At 37.0% G+C, this 22,878-nt stretch overlaps 4 protein-coding genes across 6 annotated transcripts; 3 read left to right on the top strand and 1 right to left on the bottom strand.

Moving 5' to 3' along the window:
- Positions 1 to 123: 123 nt before the first annotated feature.
- Positions 124 to 4,761, top strand: LOC149012753 (serine carboxypeptidase-like 34). Its single transcript, XM_089159187.1, is given in 11 exon segments — positions 124 to 430; positions 1,418 to 1,525; positions 1,809 to 1,904; positions 1,996 to 2,088; positions 2,176 to 2,264; positions 2,391 to 2,630; positions 2,632 to 2,679; positions 2,767 to 2,903; positions 3,032 to 3,124; positions 3,236 to 3,344; positions 3,899 to 4,761. Coding segments are annotated over 11 exon segments (1,455 nt in total). The 5' UTR covers positions 124 to 138; the 3' UTR covers positions 4,049 to 4,761.
- Positions 4,762 to 5,216: 455 nt separating this feature from the next.
- LOC149012752 (thioredoxin-like protein YLS8) lies at positions 5,217 to 7,571 on the top strand. 2 transcript variants are annotated; one of them, XM_089159307.1, is made up of 2 exons: positions 5,217 to 5,458; positions 6,948 to 7,571. In XM_089159307.1, exons 1-2 carry the CDS (start codon positions 5,339 to 5,341, stop codon positions 7,254 to 7,256), a joined length of 429 nt encoding a protein of 142 aa, XP_089015433.1. In that variant the 5' UTR covers positions 5,217 to 5,338; the 3' UTR covers positions 7,257 to 7,571. The 2 variants fall into 2 exon arrangements, with proteins under 2 accessions (XP_089015433.1, XP_089015434.1); XM_089159308.1 differs by lacking the exon at positions 5,217 to 5,458 and adding an exon at positions 6,231 to 6,636.
- Positions 7,572 to 10,559: 2,988 nt separating this feature from the next.
- LOC149012751 (rRNA-processing protein fcf2-like) lies at positions 10,560 to 20,030 on the top strand. 2 transcript variants are annotated; one of them, XM_089159136.1, is made up of 7 exons: positions 10,560 to 10,672; positions 11,122 to 11,384; positions 12,889 to 13,281; positions 13,361 to 13,421; positions 18,988 to 19,065; positions 19,211 to 19,326; positions 19,642 to 20,030. In XM_089159136.1, exons 3-7 carry the CDS (start codon positions 12,953 to 12,955, stop codon positions 19,751 to 19,753), a joined length of 696 nt encoding a protein of 231 aa, XP_089015262.1. In that variant the 5' UTR covers positions 10,560 to 10,672; positions 11,122 to 11,384; positions 12,889 to 12,952; the 3' UTR covers positions 19,754 to 20,030. The 2 variants fall into 2 exon arrangements, with proteins under 2 accessions (XP_089015262.1, XP_089015261.1); XM_089159135.1 differs by lacking the exon at positions 11,122 to 11,384.
- A 99-nt stretch (positions 20,031 to 20,129) lies between these two features.
- On the bottom strand, positions 20,130 to 22,504 carry LOC149012750 (DNAJ heat shock N-terminal domain-containing protein). Its single transcript, XM_089159134.1, has 4 exons — positions 22,086 to 22,504; positions 21,668 to 21,924; positions 20,934 to 21,120; positions 20,130 to 20,807 (listed from the first exon to the last, which is right to left on the bottom strand). The coding sequence occupies exons 1-4, from the start codon at positions 22,482 to 22,484 to the stop codon at positions 20,130 to 20,132; spliced, it is 1,521 nt and encodes a 506-aa protein (XP_089015260.1). The 5' UTR covers positions 22,485 to 22,504.
- Positions 22,505 to 22,878: the final 374 nt, after the last annotated feature.

Here is a 22,878-nt window from a genome sequence, read left to right as displayed (position 1 = left end):
ACGTTTACACTATTTCTTTTTTTCTTTTGGTATAATAATCTCAAACTTGGTAGAATAATCTTGGACGTAACTCATTCTCTATATAAGTTATGAAAACAGTGAACCCCACACACGAGAGAAAGAGAAAGAGAAGCAGAAATGGCTTCATCTCTAACCGCTTGTCTGGGTTTTCTGGTCATCTTCTCTGTACTTGCTTCCATGGTTGTGGGTGGTTCTTATCCGAGACAACAGAGACCAATTGTACAAGACATACTGGCTGAACAAGAAGCAGACCGGATCATCAGACTTCCTGGGCAACCTGTGCTGAACTTCTCACAGTATGCTGGATATATTACTGTGAATGAAAGCCATGGAAGAGCACTGTTCTATTGGTTCTTTGAAGCTACTAGTGAGCCTGAGAAGAAACCTCTTCTTCTGTGGCTTAATGGAGGTACTTAGCTCTTAACCCATTTCAGATTTTTGCTTCTCCATAACATTAATCTCCTTTTCTGATCTCTTCTTTGTTGGGTTCAAATACTATAAAATTTGTGTAGTCTTAGTTACAGATTATAATCAGCTCCTCACAGCACTCTTTACAGAGAAATGATGGGGTTTACTCTCATTTTGCATTATATTTGTAGGTGATGAAATTTCCATTCCTGATGTTTCTCCCTAATCTTTGCTTCACTTTGCATGAAAATAAAAGAATTTTATCTTTTGTTAATGGTGACTTACAGCCTTGTTTAAAGAGACATGAATCATTATTAGGGTTCTTCCTTACTGGCTGTTGATTCATTCAAAACAGGATTTCAACAGCCTGGCCTTGAACTTGTTTGAACAAGCATTACTTATTTCCTTGAGAATCATCATTAATCATAATTAAACTTTGAATATTTCGGTCAATGCATTGCATGCCAAGCATATCCCATGATAACAGAAGACTTAGGTTACTAATTCACATAAAGCTAATCTTTATTACTTAAACCATACACTACCATATGCTCAATTGGTCATGCTTAAGCTATAGAAAATATAACTTGTATTTCAAGTATATACCATATGAAGCATAGAATGAGATCATTTCCAAATGAATTTCATGTGGGTTGACATGATCTTAGGGTTCTAGTTCTCTCCTTTTGAAGATAGAAGATAACACTACCTTCACATAAAAGCTTTGACTTAGAGAAAATTAAGGACTATAATAAAGGGTGAACCTAGTGCCGAAGGCTTCTACACAAGTAGCACGTTAGTTTTTTATTGAGAGACCATTTCATCGATACTTGAGATTAGATTATAATTGTTGGCGGATGTAAGCAACAAAGACTATCTATCTACTAATTAAGGGTTTGAGAATTACAATTTCTTATTCATATGAAGGTTAATCATCATTAACTTAACTTTAGAAAATTAATTTAGCTTTCTTAGTCTCAATTTATAGGTCCAGGATGTTCTTCAATTGGATATGGAGAAGCTGAGGAACTTGGGCCATTGCTGATGCAAAAGGGCACCCCAGAGCTCAGATTTAATAACCATTCATGGAACAAAGGTAGGTCTTGTTCACACCCACTTGCCAACATTAATTTTTTTTGTATTCAATTATGTTATATGTTTACATCTGACCCATTTCTACTTCTTGTTTTCTTTTCCTTCCCATATCTTTTTCATGAGATTTGCATTTGACCATTATATTAAATAATCTTGATTGGAACTGATAGACACCTAACTTGGAGGTTCCTTATCAAACTCTAACTACAATAAATCACAATTATTGTAGTTAATCATTTATAATGAACAATAAGCAATATTATTAACATTGGTCAATGTCTCAGTTGCCAACTTATTATTCGTGGAATCTCCGGTTGGAGTTGGGTTTTCTTATACAAATACAAGCAATGACATCAATGAATTAGGAGATACAATCACCGGTAATTATCATTCTACAATTTGTTTAATTTATTTTATTTCCATGCTTTACCTTGATTGCTAATATTTATACTGATTTTTATTTATCAACAGCTAAGGATTCCTATGCTTTTCTAGTCAACTGGTTTAAAAGATTCCCCCAATACAAGTCTCATGATTTTTATATTTCTGGTGAAAGCTATGCAGGTATTAAGAAAAAATTGCCTTATTTTTGTTTATTTTTTTTAATAGAATTTTTGTGTTGATCTCTAAAAAAATTTCTACAATTCTTAGGGCACTATGTTCCAGAGCTTGCTGAAGTAATCTTTGATTCCAATAAGAATGTTTCAAAGAATGACTATATAAAATTCAAGGGTTTCATGGTGAGTTTTCCTTTTGGGCTTTTGGCAAGCTTTATTAAGCCATTATTATCATTAGAACAAAATATAATCTCATTTTGAAGGTGTTATGTATATGACATTTGATCTTATTTAAACTGTATCATATAGATTGGGAATGCATTATTGGATGATGATACCGACCAGACTGGAATGATAGACTATGCTTGGGATCATGCTGTGATTTCTGATCGACTTTATTCTAACATCAAGAAGGATTGTGATTTCAGCATTGAAAATGTATCAAACAAATGCAACGATGACCTTAACGAATACTTTGATGTATACAATATTATCGATATGTATAGCTTGTATGCTCCTACATGCATCGACACTAACACGACTAGCAAGAACACATCAAAAAATTGAAGGCGTTGCTCCCAAATTATTCTCAAAATTTGTAAGTGATTCCATTAAATACTTTATAACATAGGAATAAATTTTTTTAAGGTTTTGATAATTATTGGTTTGATTATATTATTAACAGGATCAGTGGCATAAGAAACCAGCTGGTTATGATCCATGTGTGTCTGATTACTCTGAGGTTTACTTCAATCGACCTGATGTTCAGAAAGCTCTTCATGCTAATGTCACAAACATTCCATACCCATGGACTCATTGCAGGTAGGTTTCTCACTCAAACATAGATAATTTGTTTTCATATGAAGAACATATCTTCTTTTCCAATGGAATGCTTTGTCATATTAACATACAAGTTAGGTGTTTTACTTACATTAATCTTTGATCAACAGTAACAATATCTCCTTTTGGAGTGATGCACCTGCTTCCATGCTTCCAATCATAAAAAAACTTATTCATGGAGGACTTCGTGTTTGGGTTTATAGGTAATTAGAATTGATTATCTGTATCTTATTCAAACTTTTATTTGTGGGTTATCAAGGAATATGGATAATTAATTTAGTTGATTTATGAGTTAAGCTTATTTATTTTGACAGTGGAGATACTGATGGTAGAATCCCAGTAACTTCAACCAGATACACACTTAAGAAGCTTGGATTGAAAATCAGTAAGGATTGGACTCCTTGGTATACAAACAACAAACAGGTAATTTTAGGACTTGTTTGATAACCCACCAAGTTTTTTTTTTATGCATTTGATAAATTTGCTTGTAGAAGTGAAAACACTATCAGCAAGGTCAGAGATTTATGTTTAGAACGTCAATTTTACAGAATAACATTGCATCAAAACTGTTTCTCCAAGAAAAAAATTTCTTTTTAAATTTCAAATTATGTTTCAAGAATCACCTAAAACAAAGTAGTTATCATTAAAATAGATCAGTTTTACCAAACAGATTTTGACTTCTTTTTTTTTTTATTCCTCCAAGCAAAAAACTCCAAAAACTGTTTTTTTATGGGTTATCAAACAGTTACTTATTTGCTTAACTACCACCCCTGTTGCCATTTTTTAGTTCTTGAATACTTTTGTCAATCAATTTTACCAAACAGATTTTGACATTTTTTTTCCCCTTGAAGCAAAAAACTCTAATAACTGTTTTTTTATGGGTTATCAAACAGTTACTTACTTTCTTAACCACCACCCTTGTTGCCATTTTTTAGTTCTTGAATACTTATTGTCATTCATTTTTTCATGGACTGTAGGTTGGTGGCTGGACTGTCATCTATGATGGGCTAACATTTGTTACTGTAAGAGGTGCTGGTCATCAAGTTCCAACCTTTAAACCTAAGCAAGCACTTCAGCTAATTGCACATTTTTTGGCTAATGCAACGCTTCCATCCGAGCCATTTTAATTGTCCATTCTATCCACTTAATTATTATTTTTTAAGAGAACATTTCTTTATTTTGGTAACCAGAAACAACATTTCCATTTCTCATTGTAAGTTTTCCATTGAAATTCCAAGGAATTAAATCCGTTTGTGTAATTGTATCAGGGGAAGTGTTTATTTGTTGGAAAAATCAACAACTTCAACACTACCCATTCTAACTTTTATGGATTCCATGAATGAAAATTCAAAAAATTCAACAGAAATCTCTCTTTACAGTTATCAAAGTTTTTTCTTTTTGGAATCATTTGGTTTTGCAATTTTTGTACTTAAAGTAAAGCAAGAAAAAGAAATTTCTAATCGTTGGCAGTTTAAACAATTGCATAAAGGTGAAGAACAGAAACCTTCAACAGAGTTGCAGGAATATCAATGCAGCTTGAGAAGTCTAAGAGTGGTTTTGTATAACCAGTTCCATTCCATGCTTGGCCAATCTCTGCAATTAGTCTACCATAAACAAAAACAAAATTCCCAATTTTCAAACCTGGATCAATTGGAGATAAGATAAGTTAAAGATGAAATCTTTGAAAAGGATAACTCTGAAGAAACAGAGAAAATTGCAACCACGAACGTATATACACTAACACACCATTTTCATCTTAGCTACAGCACAGATTCAATTTAAACAGATAGACATATCTCTCTGCAAACTACCCTGACCCAACACATCCATGCCAGAAATTTATTGACCTCAATTGCTCTCATCACTTCTTAGAGAAACCATCCTTAAGTCTTTTGCAATTAACCAAAGATGGCGACTTATGGTTGTGACGCGTGAAGATTATTGGGATCGAAAGGTTTCGGCAGAGATCGATTGTGGTGTTGATCGCAGGGAGAATTGGTTTCGCCATTGATGCGAAATAGTTCTGCACGTTCTGCAGTTTTTGAATCTGGGTTTCTTTTCCTGGTCTCGAATTTCTCGTACGAGTCCGCCATTGTTTAGCAGGTGAAGCGTGAAACCTCCCTCCAAGCCCGAACCAAGAGACGATGGAAGCGAAAAATGAAAATAATGTCCATGATTTAATTACTAATTTACCCCTAAAAATGTAAGATTTACGAGGCAGATCCTTCCAGAATCCACTTCGTTTTCTAGAATCGTCTAATTAAGAGAATAAAGGTAAGACCAGTTTTGGAACTTGGGAGTGATTGATTCGTAAGAGCTTCTTCTCCATTCTTCAGTTCTGCTTCAGTGTTGTTCTTCTGCTCTGCCTTTCGAGTGCGTGATTTTTAAGGTATCTTACTTGGGAGGTTTAGAGAGAGATGTCATATCTTCTGCCGCATTTGCACTCGGGCTGGGCTGTCGATCAGGCAATCCTTGCTGAGGAGGAACGACTCGTTATCATTCGATTTGGCCATGACTGGGACGAAACCTGTATGCAGGTATTGTTGTTCTCTCTTTATCTTTTGTTGTTGATTGGTTTGGATGTGTTTTTGAATTTTAACTCTTTATCTTTTTTCTTTCAGTTTTTTCGCTTTAATTGATCTGGCTAGAAGTTTTGTCGAGTCATAAATTGTTCTTCATCCTTTTAATTGTGATATCTTGTTTTTCTCCATCTGGAAGTTCTTAATTGAAGTTATCTTGGTCAAGAATTTCCTTTCTGAGGACTTTAGTTATTATATGCTTCTGTTTACATGGGAGGTGTAAGTTTTTATTTTGTTTTGGAAGATTATTTGGGGTCTTTTGTTGGAGAAGAAGTTGCTTAGATAGGTAAAGAGAAGCTCTCATTCACCTTTGGTCATAGGTGATTAGAACACCGTGGATCCATGATCATAATTATCTTTCCCTCTCTTTGTATGTTGAAGACTTGAAATGCCGATACTTCACTACAATTCACCTCTCCCCTTGTATGTTTAAGGTTTGAAATGGCATTAACTGTAGGAGAAGAAAAAGTTGGTCCAGTTGGCATGGTTGTCTTTGGGAGAGTTTTAGTTTTCTATCTTTTTTGGGGTCATTTGGAAAGGTTCTTCTAAACTGCATTTCCTTCCCCCTTCCTCTCTCAACAAAAAAACAAAGCAGTTTAGTTTCTACTTTTTAATGAGCCTGAGTTGAAGAGAAGCTCTATATTGGGGAGCTTGTTTTGAAAAACATTTTTTGTTCAAGAGAGGGTCAAGTTTACTCATATACACACAGAGGAAGAGAGGGTGAGGATCTAGTTATGAGTGTCAAAGGCATCAGTTCATCCACAACAACGAACTTCAATGGGATTGACCCCTTTCTGAGCTTTTCAGAACCGCTAATATAACTTGCAAGAACATCAATGTAACCTCCATAGAACATTTTTGCCATTGATGAAAACCGGCAGCTGAGGATACCTTCTATCAGTTTCCAAGTCAAATGGCTATGGACTTCAATACTAGCACCATTTTTGGGGTGGCTTCAACTTGATGGAACCAGTAACTCCAGCACTTCATGAGCCAAAAGATGCTGCATAATTTTGCAGTCCACCTATCGGGGAAAATTTTATAGACCAACTTGCAACTGGAACCAGAGACAGAGTACTCTTCCTCTGGAATCTTGAGAATGCTCTGGATGGAAGCTTGAGTTACCAGGATCATAGGTAAGGTGTTCATAGAGTTTATAAAGCTTGTATTGTAATCAGAAACTGCTGTATATTGTCTTATTTTCCAGAATTTGACATTCATGTGCACATTATTTCTTTGAAGTTCTTGCTTTTCTTCTTCTGCCTGGATGGTGTCATCTTCATTTGCCCAGATGAAAGCTTTTGTCATGTTGAGTTTGGATTGGAACTAAAACCTGGATTATACATGCTTCATTTTTGCTTCTGATTTATATATCCTAATTCAGGCTTTCAAGTTGCATTTTTTTCTCCTTCTGTTGACACAAGTTTAGTGATCTGTTGGGGTTCAGATGGATGAGGTGCTGGCATCCGTTGCAGAGACAATAAAGAATTTTGCTGTAATCTACTTGGTGGACATCACAGAAGTTCCAGATTTTAATACCATGTATGAACTTTACGATCCCTCAACAGTCATGTTTTTCTTCCGCAACAAGCACATCATGATTGATCTGGGCACTGGAAACAATAACAAGATCAACTGGGCTCTTAAAGACAAGCAGGAATTCATTGACATTGTTGAAACTGTTTATCGTGGAGCCCGAAAGGGTCGTGGTCTGGTGATTGCACCCAAAGACTACTCCACAAAGTACCGCTACTGAGCCCTGTGGTACTTCTGTGTTGTTTCTCCATTCCAACTGTATCTCCATGTACCGATTATAAATTTATACTCCCTTGGAAGGGAACTTCAATGTTCATGAACTGAACTACTGGGTGGAAGCACCGAAGACATCAGCATGTAACTTTAATGTATAGTACGTTTTATATAGAAGGAAATAGGGCTGTCAATGGGCGGGGTAGGGTCAGGTTGGTTTGAAATCTAACCTCCCCTGGGTCCATAAGCCAAAATCTCAAATCCTGTCAAACTTTTATAAGGGATTAAGAATCCCTAATTCAAAAACCCTCCTCTGTCAAGGTTCTTCTATGCTGGTGACTCTAACCTTCTCTTTGCCCCTTTTCGGCAAGGCCGAGACTTGAATGCTAATGCGCAATACCTGTTGTCAACAGTCAAGATTGAAATCTCGACTGTCTTATCTTGCTGGTTGTTGAAAGCGAGACGGATGGTGGAGATCAAAATATCGGTCAAGACTCCAATTTCAACTATTGGTAGGAAAGCGTTATGCATTTAATGTGAAGCATTGAAGTTAGAACCTTTTTGGTAACGATCCATATGATTTGTTCTACTGGAAATGAAACACTAAACATATTTGAGGATCCTAATTATTTTACATTTAAAAATCAATATCTGATGCATCAATTTTTTCGAGAAGAATGAGAAATCCTCATCGAAAATAAATTTTAAACTTTCAATTTTATACAATCCAATGAATTGTTTGATTTTGTGATTTATCCTTTCAATTTTTTTCTTTTTAAGATCTCCTGCCCTCTCATAAAAAAAAAGTTGTTGCAGAACTTTCCATTTAATAAAATTGGATGAACTGTTTCATTTTGTGGTTTAACCTTTGAGGTTTTTTTTTTCTTTTCCTGAGCAAAATAGAAAACGAAAGAATTCATGATAGCCTAACTTTATAAGCAATGTTTCAAAAAAAAAAAAAAAAAATTAATGTATCTTAATGGTGAGTTTCAACCACTGATGATAGTAGAACTTGTATTCCAAGATATCCATTATTTAATGGATAATTTTTAGCATTATATCTCTGCCTTTATTCTTAGGAGTTCAAATGTAATAGCAGATCTCTTAACCAGGAAGACTCTTTCATTTTCGAGCCCGAAAAAATAGTTGATTTCAATGAGTGGTTGGTGGCATTATGTTCACCCTCTCCTCCCGCCCGCTTTGAATAAGATTGTTGTTTACCAAAAAAACAAAAAATTGATGTAAGTCCCTAACTTTTTTCTTTTTTTTTTTAAATTTATCAATCTTAAATTTTCAAGGTTAGTTATGCTTTTAATCCTTAAAGACTCCAATACTATTGTGTGTACAATTTTATACTCTTGTAAACTCTCCAACTTGTTAATGTCTATAAATAAAATGGACTCTTGCCTCTTTTGGTATGATTTTTGCTCTTGAATTTACCTAAATAGACATTGTTGATAATGTTTGGTACAATTTATACAATCTATTTCTATTTACCAAGAATTGAAGAAAAAAAAATACAGAAACTAAAAACAAGTTAGAAACGTATTTTTAGTTCTCTACGAAAAATCAGTTCTAGTTGTTTTTTAAGTATGTGGTCTTTGAAGTGTATGTGCTTCTAATGTATGTTTAAAATGTATGTGTGTTCACATTTTAAGTGAGGTTAAAATGGTAAATCATATAATATCCATTTTACAAGATGACAAAAAAATGAGGACCCCGGTGTAATAACCCACAAAGTGCTTTTGTTTTGGGAAAATTTGAATTAATGTTGAGTGTTTTTTAAGCAAAAGTACTTTTATATGGGTTTGATAAAACTTGCTTGTTAAGGCAAGGGTTAGGGTTTCATTGGTAATAAAGAAAATGAGAAAGAACTATGGACTGACATTCTATATAATTGACTTGACTTTCAAATATGCCTAAATTTAATTACAATTCTTCTCTCTACTTATTATATTTCATGAATAATTTTAACTCTATGCTGCTGGAGAAAAACCAAAGGAAAAAACAGAATAAAAGAGAGAGAGAGCAAATTAAAAAACCCTACAAATTAAAAAACCCTAGAAATTTGGATTTCTCTATTTCTCTAAAATCTAAATGGATATAAATAGTTAAATACATATTGAATCTAAGTTTTGGATTATTTGTTAACATCTTTAATATTTTATTTTCCAGAATTGAGTTTGGAATTTAAGTATTTAATTACTTTAATATGTATTTTAATTCCTACCTGTCTTACATTTGATATTTACGACTAAAGATATGGCCAATTAAAGCTAGGGACAAGGCCAATTAGGGCCTGGGCCAATCAGGGTCAGGGCCAATCAGGGCGAGGGCCAAGGCCAATTAGGGCCAAGGACAGGGCCAATCAGGGCCAGGGACAGGGACAGGGCCAATCAGGGCTAATCAGGGCCAATCAGGGCCAATCAAGGCCAACCCATCCCGACCCGGCCCAATTAGGGCCAATTAAGGCGGGAATGGGCTTGGCTTGGCCCTGTACGGCTTAGGGCCAGGGCGGGAATGGGCTCAAATTATACCATATAGGGCTGGGCTTGGGATTGCAAAAGCCCGGCCCAGTTGCAGCCCTAACTATGGTTGCTAGTGATAGAAAAGAATAATGACCCATTTAATACTCCACCGTAAACAATTTATGGTATTTCTTGCTTCAACAAACAGAAAAATCGATCGAGAATTGTTTGATTAAACCATTTTGCTTTGCATGATTTTTACAACCAAATTGATTGGAAGACCTTTGATTTTGCCCACCAGAAGAACCTATTAATGGAAGTGGTCAAATATTAAGTTTCCAAATGAAGTTCCCTCAACCTATATATTCACCAGATTACCCAAAAAAAACCCCATATACTCACCAAAAATACAAGAAGAATTATTCAAAGATCTCGCACCCTCCAACTGATGTGAGAAGTTTAAAATGTATTTCAATATATGAGAAGTATAGTACAGAGAGTATTTAGCTCTGCCACCCTCAGTCCAAACACAACCAATTAAGGTTCAGTCCTGACCGTTTTGGGCTATAACAGACCAGTTCGGTTAAATTTAATGGTTCGGGCTACAAATTGACACCCTTATCTCAACCCCACTTGTTTTTTGGCCAAATACATCAACCCCATTCTAGTAATAAGAAATATGTTTACGATGAGTAGAGGAATAAACTAGGGTTTTAAAACCCATTTTTTCAAATTTACCCCAAAGGCCCAAGCTAGGCAAGGGGTGGTCGACCCAACCCGGTCCACCAGCATAAGAGGATCGACGTAAATTCCCTCATATTTTCAATCTTAGCCCTATATTCTCTGCTCTCTCTTCTCTCTCCACGATCTCGCGACTCTCCCAACCTCTCTGCACTCTGCAACCGCTCAGGGGTAAACTGAAGCCTGGTGTGTGAAACCAAACCAGCAACTTCAGGTTAGTCTGCGATCATTTTAGGTTTCCACTTCGAGGCATTGGTATCTTCACCTTGTTGATGTGAGGAATCTAAAGTTCGAGAAACGGGGTTTTGGAGTCATTCGCTGTTTCAATTAATGCTAAGAATGATATGAACTTATTTTTCTGCAACTTGAATTCCTGTTTTATTTCATTTAATTTTTGTTAGTGGTTGAGTTTCTTCTGCTTTTCTTTATCTATTTAGATTATTACGTTTATTTTGCTTTTCTCATGGAGTTGGAGTGGCTACCTCGTCGCTTTACTGAGATTATAGAATGTGGGTGTGGTTCTGTTTTATACTTGCTAGCTTAATGGGTTGTCTTCTTATGTATTTTCATATGCCTTTGGCCGGATTATTTTCTGTAATGTGATGGGCCTCTTTCTCTTTTCCTGGTCTTTGCTAATCATCCCCTTCCCTTTCCCTTCTAAAGCTTTACAATTAGAAGCTACATCCTTCAAGCTTGGAGTGGAAATGGATCGAATAAGCATCTGAAGAGCAAAATATCAAGTTATAATTTCTATAATTCAGAGCAAATTACTTCTACTTCTTTGATGGTCATCTTCCACATTTTTCAATTAGCATATTTGGGTGGAAGTAGCTATAAGCTTGCACTTGGGAAAGCAACTCTACAATAAGACAGCACATAGATATAAGAGAGCAGCTGTTTGCAGTGAGTTGGTAGTAATTGTTAAGGTTGATATTCTTACATTAGGTTCTTAATGCTTATCTTAATTTTGGGTGTACACAATACTTTATCATCTCCTTCACTTTGTGTTTATTGTTCTTATTTACTTTAGCTTACCAATATAATGTATGTCAATCAAATGTCTTACACTTGTTTTGTTTTTGGCAGTGTCTATTAAAGTAAATAATAGTAGGAAAAGATGATCTCAAGAAACATAAATTTTGTAGATATTCATGAACTGTTTCTACTGCATTTGTATATTGTTCTGAATACCCATTCTTTAACATGAGACACTTTTCATACACAAATAGCTTGATCATGCTTCTCAGGTTATCCCCTTCTGTGAGGCCTGTTTCAGCAAAAGAGTAACTTTATCAACCTTAATTTCTGTATCCACTCTCCTCTTTCCTACCCATTATTAAAGTGCTGCAAGTGTGCCCTGATGGGCGTGCTCTCCCATTAAGCTCTGCCTCCATCTGTTTGCTGAATGATATTATTTTCTGCTGGTATTTCCATATAACTTTGCATATTGCTTCCCATCTGGTTGCTGCCCTGGATACCCACAAAAGAGAGAAAGAGATGACCCACTAGTGGTTAGGGTTCAAAGAACAAGCATGGAGATTTGGGTTTGTCAAGCTAGAAGATTAAGAGGTTGAGATAGATGCATTTTATATGGGTATTTGTGATGGTGCAGTCTGTTATAAACGTTGCTTTCGGTTTGTTAAAATTTTATAATGAAGTTGTCTTCTGCTTTGAGAAATTCCTCCACTTCCCTATGAATTTAATTATTTAGTCTCTTAGAAGTGAAATTTGAGCTTATGGCTAAAAGCCCATAGCCTCACCTCAACATGAAAAACTGGAAGATTTCAATGGTACTTGCATGGCAATCTTTGCTCCCTCTCTGCGGAGTCTTCTTACTTTTATGGAAGATGATTAAGACTCTAGCAGGTAAGCCAAGAATGTCGTTGGCATGAAGGATCACGTTAAGGCTGCAGGGATTGTAACTTAAGATAGAAGAACAATCATTCCTTGTCTTTCGTTTTGCAGTTTTTATTTTTTGATGGGAAGTTCGGCAAAGAGGGGTTTGCTGGAGAAACGTGCCCATCTGCGTCCAACCATACAAGATTTCAGTACAAATTCTGTTCCAAATTTGCCCAATTCGGCACAGAAGCAAAAAGTGCATTTTGTGCCGAATTGTGAAATTTGGCACAGAATCATTGCCATACAACCCCTTATTGATTGGTGAATCCTTTCCATGTTTCTGTGCGGAGCCAATGATTCAGGGTAGCTGAGTTTTCAAGAAGAATTTTAGTAGTTGTAGCACCTATTACAATTACAGTTATATGTGCTGATATTTTCTGTTTTATTTGGTTATCTTTTTTCCAATGTAAATGGTTCCTCTCATAATTAAGGGTCACCTAAGTGTGGTTTTGACGACAGCCCATTCTTCTTGGCGTTTTGATTTTTCCAAACCTGATATTGTGATTTTTTCTTTTTTTAATTAAAATATAGGTTGCTGTATTAAAAATTGCCTGGCAGACTACTGCAGACTACTTGAGTTTTGATTCCAATAGGAATGCCTGAGAGACACATTGGCCTTACATGGGAGCCAAATATAGTTATCCCAGATATGACAAAGAATGGGCCTGAAGTAGCTGGGGCAGACTGTTCGAGTCTTGATTCCAATAGAATGCCTGACAGACGCACTGGCCTTACATGGGAGCCAAAAATAGTTATCCCATCTATGAAAAAAAGTGGGCCTGAGGCATTACCGAAGCTACCCCAAAATCTGGTATGGAAGCCTCAGAGTGAGCTTATTGATGGACTTTTTGTTCCACCAAATGACCCTAGGAAGATGAACAAGCTTCTGCGGAAACAAATTAAAGATACGGCCGGTAAAAGCTGGTAAGTGATGCTGATGCTAACAAACTTTTCACAGTTGCACATTGGAATGTAATTTTATAATTACTTTTTGTGTAAGCAGGTTTGATATGCCTGCCCCAACCATCACTCCGGAGTTAAAGAAAGATATGCAAATGATAAAGGTGTGTTGTCTTTCCTTGTTTTCAATTCAAAATTGACTTTTCTCAAATTTTCTCTAGAAACTGATCTGAGCAGTTTTAGGCTTGTGATGACTTGGGCGCTTATAAAAATGGTTAATCTTGTTGGCTGTGGTGATTCTCATGTTTTGCAGCCTGGAAAGGCCTAGTATGGATTTTTATGGATATCTTCTTTATGAAGAGATGGAACATGAGAACAGTAGCGGGTTACTTGCATCTTTATTTTGGTTGACAATGTCACGACCATTACTTGATGTGATTAGTTATCATCTTAGAAATGCTAGGTGCTCCCACCACCCTTGTTAGGAGAGGGGGTTGTTAAGAAAATGCTTACAGATTTATTCATGTGGAAGTGTTTATGCAGCATAGTTGTTGGCAACTTATTAGGTCTGGGTTAGCTTTCCAGGACCGTCTTTAATTTGAACCAGCACAAATTTGGACTAATAACATGGTTTTGGTTTTCTATGGGATAGTTTGGGTATACTTTGAGGTGGCTGGATTTTAATGGATAACCTATGGGATGGGTTTGGTGAAGCAAAATAGGTAATATATTGAGTATTTTGGTTTTGGAAGATTTAGGGAAAGGTTTAGGGTTTTAACAAAATGAGGATGGCAAGTGGTTTTGAGATTATTAGGGTTGAGGTACCCAAAGATCATCTTGTATGAACTAGGGTTGATGGGAAGAAGAATGGGATAATTTGGATTAACAAGGTTAGGGTATGAGATACCTAAAATTACTTGGGAAAGGAAAGAACTAGTGGCTGGGAAAAGAGGGGGAAGTAGAAGGTTGCAGTTTGGGAGCTTGCGGTCTTGCTGCAAAGGGGGAGGAAGTTCAGATGGAACTTGAATTCTTCAAGATCCTTGATTATTTATCTTTCTTTTCTTTCTTTCTTTCTTCATTTTTCTCTTTCTTTCTTTTCGTTTCTTTCAGTTCTGCCGCAAGATTCAGAACAAGGGGAGGGAGCGGGGGGGGGGGGGGGGGGGTTGTTCCTGTTGCTGCCACAAAGGGAAAGATGATCTGGGTAGGGGCTGCGAAGGGGAGGGAAGGGGCTGGAATAAGGCTGTAATGGAGGGGAGGGCTCTATGTGTTTGATAAGGTGGCTGCTGCTGTAACATGAGGATGCTTGTATTGAATTGAAGAAGGATGCTGAAATTCTCAGAAAATTACTCAGCCCAGGCTGTGTGGTTGACTCCATGACTCCAAGCTTCATTATTAATCTTCAACTGATTTTTTATTGAGGTGTGGGGGCAATGTATAGCCTTACATAAAGAAGCTTGGACTGGGACTTAACAAAAAATGAATATTTAGATTACTAATGAAACCCTAATTACTTGCCAACTAACTAGGGCAAAAAAATTAACGAAACGAAATAAACATGATCTCGAAGGAATCTTGTGATTAGGTTCCAACTAGGGTTCCCACAAAACTAGATAATTGGACTTGACTCAACTAATCAAAGAAGAGAAGATAGATTTAGAATCCTCAAAAGACGAGGAATATAATAAGGCCAACGAAACCCAAGGAGGGGCATGGAGAATGACCAAAATAACCCTAGGGGTATTCGGCCATCCCTTGCTGCTGCATGCACAAGGGGGCTGTTTGGGTTCAACTGATGTCTTCCATAGGCCTTCTTTCTGTGGTTCTTTCTTCTTCTTCTTTTTTTTTTTCCATTGGGGGTTGGGGGGGGATGGGCTGGTTACATTGACTTATGATCCATCTCTAAAAATCCTAGTTGGGTGAGGTGGATGTGGTGGTGGAGTGTAGGTGGAGTTGGAGATAATGATGGAGTTGGTGGCTGGCAGTGGTGGCACTGGGCATCTCAGAGTAAAGTTAGATCCCCTAATGTAAGGGAAAAGTCATTGTAGTAGGATTGGTGATAGGTTGCAGTAGAATACAAGGCACAAAAGTTGATTGCAAAGCAAAAGAGAGGTCGATAGAAAAAAGAGTCAAGACATGCTCAGTCCTGGGTGGTCTTTCACCCACAGCTATTTCAGCTGTTGAATGGGAGATTTTGTCCCATAATTGATTGCAAGCAATGTCTTCAAAAATTCATTCAATGATTCCTTGTCAATTTCCTTGCAAAAACAATAGCAATTACTAAGGTAGAAAGTTTAGTATAAAAACTAACAACAGTAGTGAGTGACTGAAAAAAGAAACTAGCTCTTTGTGATCCAGCTGTTTAATCATGCAAGAATAAATAAAGAACCTAATCAACTAGGATTGACCAGTTAAAAACCTGCCTTGTCAAAATCATGGAGCTATTTTGTTGGGTCTTCTTAATGCCGTGCTGGGGCTGTCTTTATCACAGGCTTGACCTTTTAATGCTGGCCTTATAAGCCTGTGTGATGGGGGCTGTGATGCTGTTCGCATGAACATTAACATCAACAATGTTTTAGTCTTCTCTTCTTTGTGTTTTGATAAAATATATTTGCTCTGTAAAACTACTTTATTCCACCAGGACCAAATTCTATAGGTTATTTAAATTTTTCTAGATCATTTGTGGACCAAGAAGAATAGTCATGTTAAATGAAAGTACTCCCTGCGATCTTAGGCACATGTAGTCGACTAATTTTTGAAGAGAGAGAAGAGAGGACATTAATGTGCCATAAAGAGCTTCTTTCATATCATAGGAATGCTAAATCCAGGAAAAGCCATGGGATGTTATACTCTTTTGTGGGCAAAATGCCCTCACTAACTGGAGCCAATTTTCAATCACTTCTATAGCCTACAAAATAGTTGCTGATCGTGCGGCTTCTGATTTCACTTCTTGTTATATTAAAGCATCAACATAAATGAACCTTCTGGAGCTGGGTTGGAGCAACCTACAAAATTGCTGTATGCGTAACTTTAGTCTTCTAAGTCATCAGTTGAGGGTCACATCACAAGTTTCTCAAACTTGATGCTTCATAGTTTGTACGATAGATGTCAAGGGGTTGCCTATGCAGAGGTAACAAGGTTGTTTTCTAAACCTTCGGGGAGAGTGTTTAGGACTGCTTTGTGGAGTTTTGGGTTAGTAGATTTGAGTTTTTCAAATTTTAGTTTCTGTTTTGTACGTTTTAGTTATTTTCCCTGTTTTTTACATTTGTGAACTTTGCTCCTTGTTTTTAGTGGGTTGTTATTAGTTAAGCTGTAACGTTTCTGCAGAAAATTAATTGATTGAATTCAGTCTCTGCCACATACGTCTCTCTCAACTCTCCATTTTCCCTGCTACTTATACTTGCTGCTGCAACTTTTCTTTCTTCTCTTCTCAAATAACAACAGAGAAGAGAATAACAAAGAGTAGGCACCTCAGCTTTTTTCTTTTTCGTCCTTATCCTTCACAACCCTTCATGTATTCTATATTTCTATCAACTTAAATTTATTGCACCAAAATTGGACACTTATACAAGCTGCATACCTTCCCCATTGCTCCTCTATCCTTTCAGGAAAAAATGGCTTGGTAAGTATACAGTAGAACTTCTAGTAACAACATCATATTGGAGTGGATCCTGTTTTCAAGATGGTTCAGTAGATTTACAGGGCAACTTCTTGTGACTCAACCTCATATCGAAATGTATATTTTTTTCAAATTCAGACTACTAGTAAAAGTAATGGAATGTTTTCCACCACTTTTTGGTGGGAACATTTTATTTCCCTCAGAAGTTTACATGTGGAAACAGGTTTTAGGTTCCCATTCCATTACATGGAAATATACATCATTGCTTGATCTAGTTGCATGAAGTCCATGATGTCTCTTCTGCATGTACAATCACATCTTTTGAAGTATCACATCATGGTTGTCAAGCATCACCTTGGTTCTTCCCCAGCTGCGTTGACAACTATAATTGCATATGTAGGCTCTAGGATGTGAGATGAAGTTTTTTTTTAACTCTCTGGGTTGATACCTCTTTAAGTGCAGTCAAAAAGACACTTCTAGGATTAAGACACTCAGGAATAAGTGCATCCCACTTGTACAAAAATAAACATAGTTGGTGCAATTCCTAGCGTGATTCTGATTTAGCTTTGTTATTGTCTGGCGGCTTTGAAGGAAGTTCCTTAGGGCATTTACTCATGATGTTGTAGTGGTCTGTTGAATTGGTTCGTTTATACAGCTTGGTATATTCTTATGTTCTTCTCCAAAACTTGATGCTAGATGTAATTTCTCAGGATTTTGATTTTAGTTTTTTTTTTTTTTTTTTTTTTTTTTTTTGGATAAGAATTTTGATTTTTAGTTGAATTCACTATATGGAGTCAGGCAAATCCGAGTTGATTTCAGGTTAATTTTAGTTTTGATGCTATTTCTCAGAATTTTGATTTTAGTCTTTTTGTATGTGTGTGTGATAAGAATTTTGATTTTTGGTTGAATTCACTATATGGAGTCAGGCAAATCCGAGTTGATTTCAGGTTAATTTTAGTTTTAGTAATGTTATCTTGATCTAACTAATGAACTGGTTTGACTTCTCAATTCATAGTCCTATCTCACTTAGGTTTTGATGACAAGGAAGAGTAAGAAGTTCTATTCTCTACAAATATCATATGATAGCTTGAATGATACCTTGTCTCACATTACCTAGCTTGAAACTTGAAAGGCCCTTGGTCTCGATAGTAGATGGGAGAAATCTAGGTTCTTAGTTCCCTCACTTCCCTTCCTGGCCGGCTGCGTTCTATTTGGTGACCATTTTGGCTCAGTGCTTCTACCTTGTATGTCACTGATATATATATATAAACTCCTCGGTGTTGAGTATCACTATTGACCCTGGGTTATCCTAATGACTTTTAGTGTTCCCCTCCTCCCCACTTGTCCCTACCACCTTCAGAATTTGTTTCCTTGCTGGCAGTTTTCCCCCATAGATTTTATGTAACAAAAATTTTATTAAAAAATGATAAAGACAAACCTTAAAGCAGTGCAAAGATGCACCATATTACATTGATAGAAATGATGAATCTTGTCAACCTTTTTGATGTATAGATGGAGCTTCATGATTAGTAGATGTTTTTCGGAGTTTTGGTCCTATATTCTGAGGCTATACTTGATTTTGTTACGTTGTTACAAATTTAGTAATGCAAAGCTGGAAACAGTTTTGTTGAATATGTTTTACTAAGAAGTCATGGTAACCAATTGGGTGTTTCTGATTGACTTAGGCTCTGACAATCACCTTGCTTCACTGAGGTTGGTATGTCTTTAGAACTACTCTTGAGTTATTCTGTCAGAATTGCGATTCTGGTTAAGCTAAGCAAACACATAATATTATTCCCCCAAACGATGATGTGCTGTTTGTGAGACAAGTTAATTTCTTTCATTCTTGATCTTTTGGTCAAGAGTCTCATGTCAGTTTTTAGTTCTTTAGGTATGTATTAGTAAGCCTGATAAAATATATTATCGTTGTTGGGTTTATCTTTTACTGTCCTGTAGGTTTTCTGAACCCTTTTACTAAATGCAATAACAACCAGAATAATATGTGCATAGATTGCTTTTTCAACTTCTAATTTATAGTTTGGTGATTTTATTCTGACAGAGAAGTGTTAGATATGGTTGTTTAATGTTGATATTTTTAATTGTTGGTGACACAGTTGCGTAGTGTTATTGATCCAAAGAGGCATTATAAAAAGGGCGACACAAAGTCAAAGACGCTCCCCAAGTATTTCCAGGCAAGTTATGGATTATAGCAGTATATTTTCATTTCTTTTTCTATGGCAGAAGTATGTACTTTTGTGAAGCAGATAAAAACTTTTAATTGATTTGTTTGAATTTATCATGATTAGCAAAGCCTCTGTTTGTTTGTAAATTAATCAGGTTGGTACAGTGGTCGAGTCTGCATCAGACTTTTACTCAGGTAGGCTTACGAAGAAGGAGAGGAAAGCAACCCTTGCAGATGAGCTACTTTCCGATCCGTCCCTCTTGCAGTATAGGTACAAATGCTGCCTCATGATTTTTGACTTTTGCTAGTTGTCTTAGATAAATATTTCAATTTACAGAGTTGTGCTACTTCCCTTGGATAAGTATTTCAAAATAGGATATGTAGTGTAAAGATTGATAGCTGATACTTCTTCCCTTGAAAAGTTCATGGAGACTAATTTTATTCTCAGAACTCTTTGCTTGCAGAGTAGTGTCATTCTGGTTTGCTACTCATCTTTGAATTGTATCTGATGATATTATCTGTTGGATACATTAGTTTATAAGCACAAACCTTTGTTGCTAAGTTCCTGAGATGTATCCTTTTGTAGGAAACGGAAGGTTCGAGAGATTGAGGACCAGAACCAGACATTTGGGAACCAGAAATGGAAGATTAAGGGGAAGCAGTCCTGGAAGCGTGCTAAGCAAAGAAGGCATGTTTGAAGTATCTATCTTATTGTACCTTTGATTGATGGGTGCTTGTCTTTGTGCTCCCATCCTATTGCAGAGGATATGCCTTAATTCAGCCTCACATTGCACTCCTCCTTCTCAATCAACTGCTTCCTTAAAGTTTTATTTAAAGTGAGTCTACAAAATTTAAAGTCTCATTCGCTTATAAAGGGATCTGTCATATGCATATCTTTTCATCACTTTGACTTCACTTCCATTCCCATTTTGATTTGGAACTTGGCCAATGAGACCCAATTTCCTACTTGTGTATATTCAAGATTAGTAAAATTGACAGCCTTAGTACATTATAATTATCAATAGAAATGATTCTTGCCAATGATCAAACTAGATTCTTGTGTACCATACAGTCTTATCTTTTTCTTGTGTGACCTGCATTGTCTCTTTTGATTCTAAGAATACCCAACAATTCTACCACTGCCATACCAATAAGATACCAAGTAACCCCAGCCAAAATAACCTGTAACCAGTTGCTATTAACTATCTGTAACACCATGGAGCCAGCAACGTGATTGTCCAAACCACCATTTTCACTTGGCCCTGGGTCTCCGACTTGCATTCGCGCTACCACTGCCCCAATGATCGCCGTTGCCACCGGAATCCTCCATTGGTTGGGATCATTTTGATTGTAATCATCTCTGAGAAAATACTCTTCTTTGACCTCTGACCCTGTCTTCTTAGACCTAGACCCTGGAGTTGAATTAGGGTCGGAGTTTTGATCAGTTTTTATAGCTGCTGGAAGTATTAGGGGAGATGGGTTCCAGTATTCTTCATGATCTAGGCTGTAACTTCTGTTAGATGAGGAGGATCCAATTTTCTCTTTTGCAGCTCGTCTCCTGGCAGCAACTGCTTCTCTAAGCTTGTCTGTACCTGGTGAAGTGGTGGGCTTTTTGGCAACTGGAATCAGTTTCTGGCAGGTTTTTGCAGCCGGTGATTCTCCAGATTTGGGCGCTGCCCAGTACCACCAATTTGAGAATGATCTGATGGTGTGAATGGCTGCCATTCTGGCTTCTCTTTGGAGATCCGACTCCTGAAGAACCACACCACATTTTTGAGGGTTTCAATTTAGAACAAAAAACCAAAATCAAATCTGCCCATTTAAATTCAAATCAAACTGAAATAGTTCGAAGTTGAACTCCTCGTTGCTGCGCCTTACCTCCGAATCACTAGATTTGGCAGCTTTTCTTTTGGCATCAACAAATCTGGTTTGAAACTTCTCCAGCTCAGTTAATACATCAGGAGCTCGTTGTCCAACTGCATTTCCAGCACTCATTCTGACATTGGCACGTGGTTGTTTTGACATTAGGAATTCTAAGGCTGCTAAGTTGGACTTCTCCACAACCCTGATTCGGATTAGATCAACAAACCATGAAATCTCATTAGAAAGGTTCTTGACATTGGTCTTACCCAACCGGATCTTGCTAGGCTGGTGGTTTTGACGTGGTGGTACCTCTGGTGCCCATGGTCGGATGGACGTCACATAAATTCGTTTGATATCAGTTGCACTTTTCTTGATCTGAATCGAACTATTTTTTTGTGCAGCAGATTATACCCATGTAAGTGAAATAAACTGATTTTTCATCGATGTTTCGAATCATTCTTTTGTGCAGTTGAGAGATTTAATGGAGTCCATGTAACATTCATGTGACACGGGAGTCCGGGACACCATAGGCACCACCACCTTAGATGTAGCAGTCTAGCAAGATCCTACCCAGCCAACCCATTTGATTAGCTAAATAGGGCCAAATCGATTAATGTAAGGTCAAGGAAACTAATAAATATCGCAATTGTAACCGGTCCATATCGGTTCAATTCTGGTCCATAAATCAGAGTAAAAAGGAACCAACCACGCATTTATAATCTGGTTTGGGTTTTGTTTATATTTCTTACCAGATGCAATTAACAGGACATGCCTCGATAGCTTCTTGGATTGTCTCTTCCGGGTCAGCCCACTGCCCCACGACCCGTGCCCGACCATAAGCTGATTCAATAGCGAACGTCTTCTGGGCGAGTAACGCACATTTTAAGCACCCTACACACTTCACTTCATCAACGAACACCGCTCGTTCTTCCGTTTCCGATCCGAACCAGGTTGAGTAGAGAGGTTTTCCAGTGTAGCCTTTAAATTCCTCCAACTTTGATTGTTCCTACACCGAAACTAAAATCAAAGTCAAACGCGGAATCTGAAGTTGAATCGAATTGATCAAATCGAAGCCGAACCGAATAGAGGATGAATTTTTCTTCCTCACCACTAATTATCGTATCGAAATGGTAATGGTAATGCTACTTGCAGAAAATCCTTTCTTACCTTGTCATACATCGAACGCGAATTCGGATCGGAGAGAACTGAATAAGCTTCGTTGAGAATGATGGCCATATCATGGCCTGCCGGACCGGCGATGTCCGGGTGGCATCGTTTCTGCAATGAGCGATAAGCGTACTTAATCTGCGATTGATCGGATGTGCTGTCGATGCCAAGAAGTTCATAAAGATCAAAATCTGTAATAGACGAAGAAGAAGAAGAGGAAGAAGAAGAAGCTCTGAGCTTAAGGGAGACATGATGGAGTGTTGTTCTTCTTGGTGTGATTGGAGAGCAGAAGAGGAAATTAAGTTGATGCTGACGAATTGGATTTAGGTTTGAAGGTGTGATTATGGTTGAAGCTGGAGGAGTATATGAAAGAAGAGCTGTAGAAGAAGAAGAAGGCATTTTCGGAAAGATGAGAAAGAAAAAATAAGAAGGAGATGAAGGGTGGAGCTTCGAGGTTTTATTTCCCAGGAGACTTGGAGAGAATGTATAGCTCAAGATATTTTAGATTCTTATGGAATTACGTAATTGCCCCAATAAAAAAATTTTGTCCATCTTTGTAATGACGATGATCAAAGCCGTTAGATTGGGATCATGATTTGAAGAATCAATTTCAGACTTGGCCGTTGAGATTGATATGATTGATTAAGACTAAGATTTTTCGTTGGAAGACGAGGGTATATATGTCAGATTATCGGTTGGTGTCTTATAAATATCTTTTTGTTTTATGTTTATGAACTTTAAACCTGTCCACGTAGCAAAATGTGAACCAGTGAATACTATTTGATGCAATCAG

Source organism: Hakea prostrata, chromosome 6, assembly GCF_041222555.1.
Source record: "Hakea prostrata isolate BN-2017 chromosome 6, UWA_Hpros_2, whole genome shotgun sequence".
NCBI classification, from domain to species: Eukaryota; Viridiplantae; Streptophyta; class Magnoliopsida; order Proteales; family Proteaceae; genus Hakea; species Hakea prostrata.
Note: the sequence above shows the minus strand (reverse complement) of the source record. Positions and strands in the feature narration are given on the sequence as shown.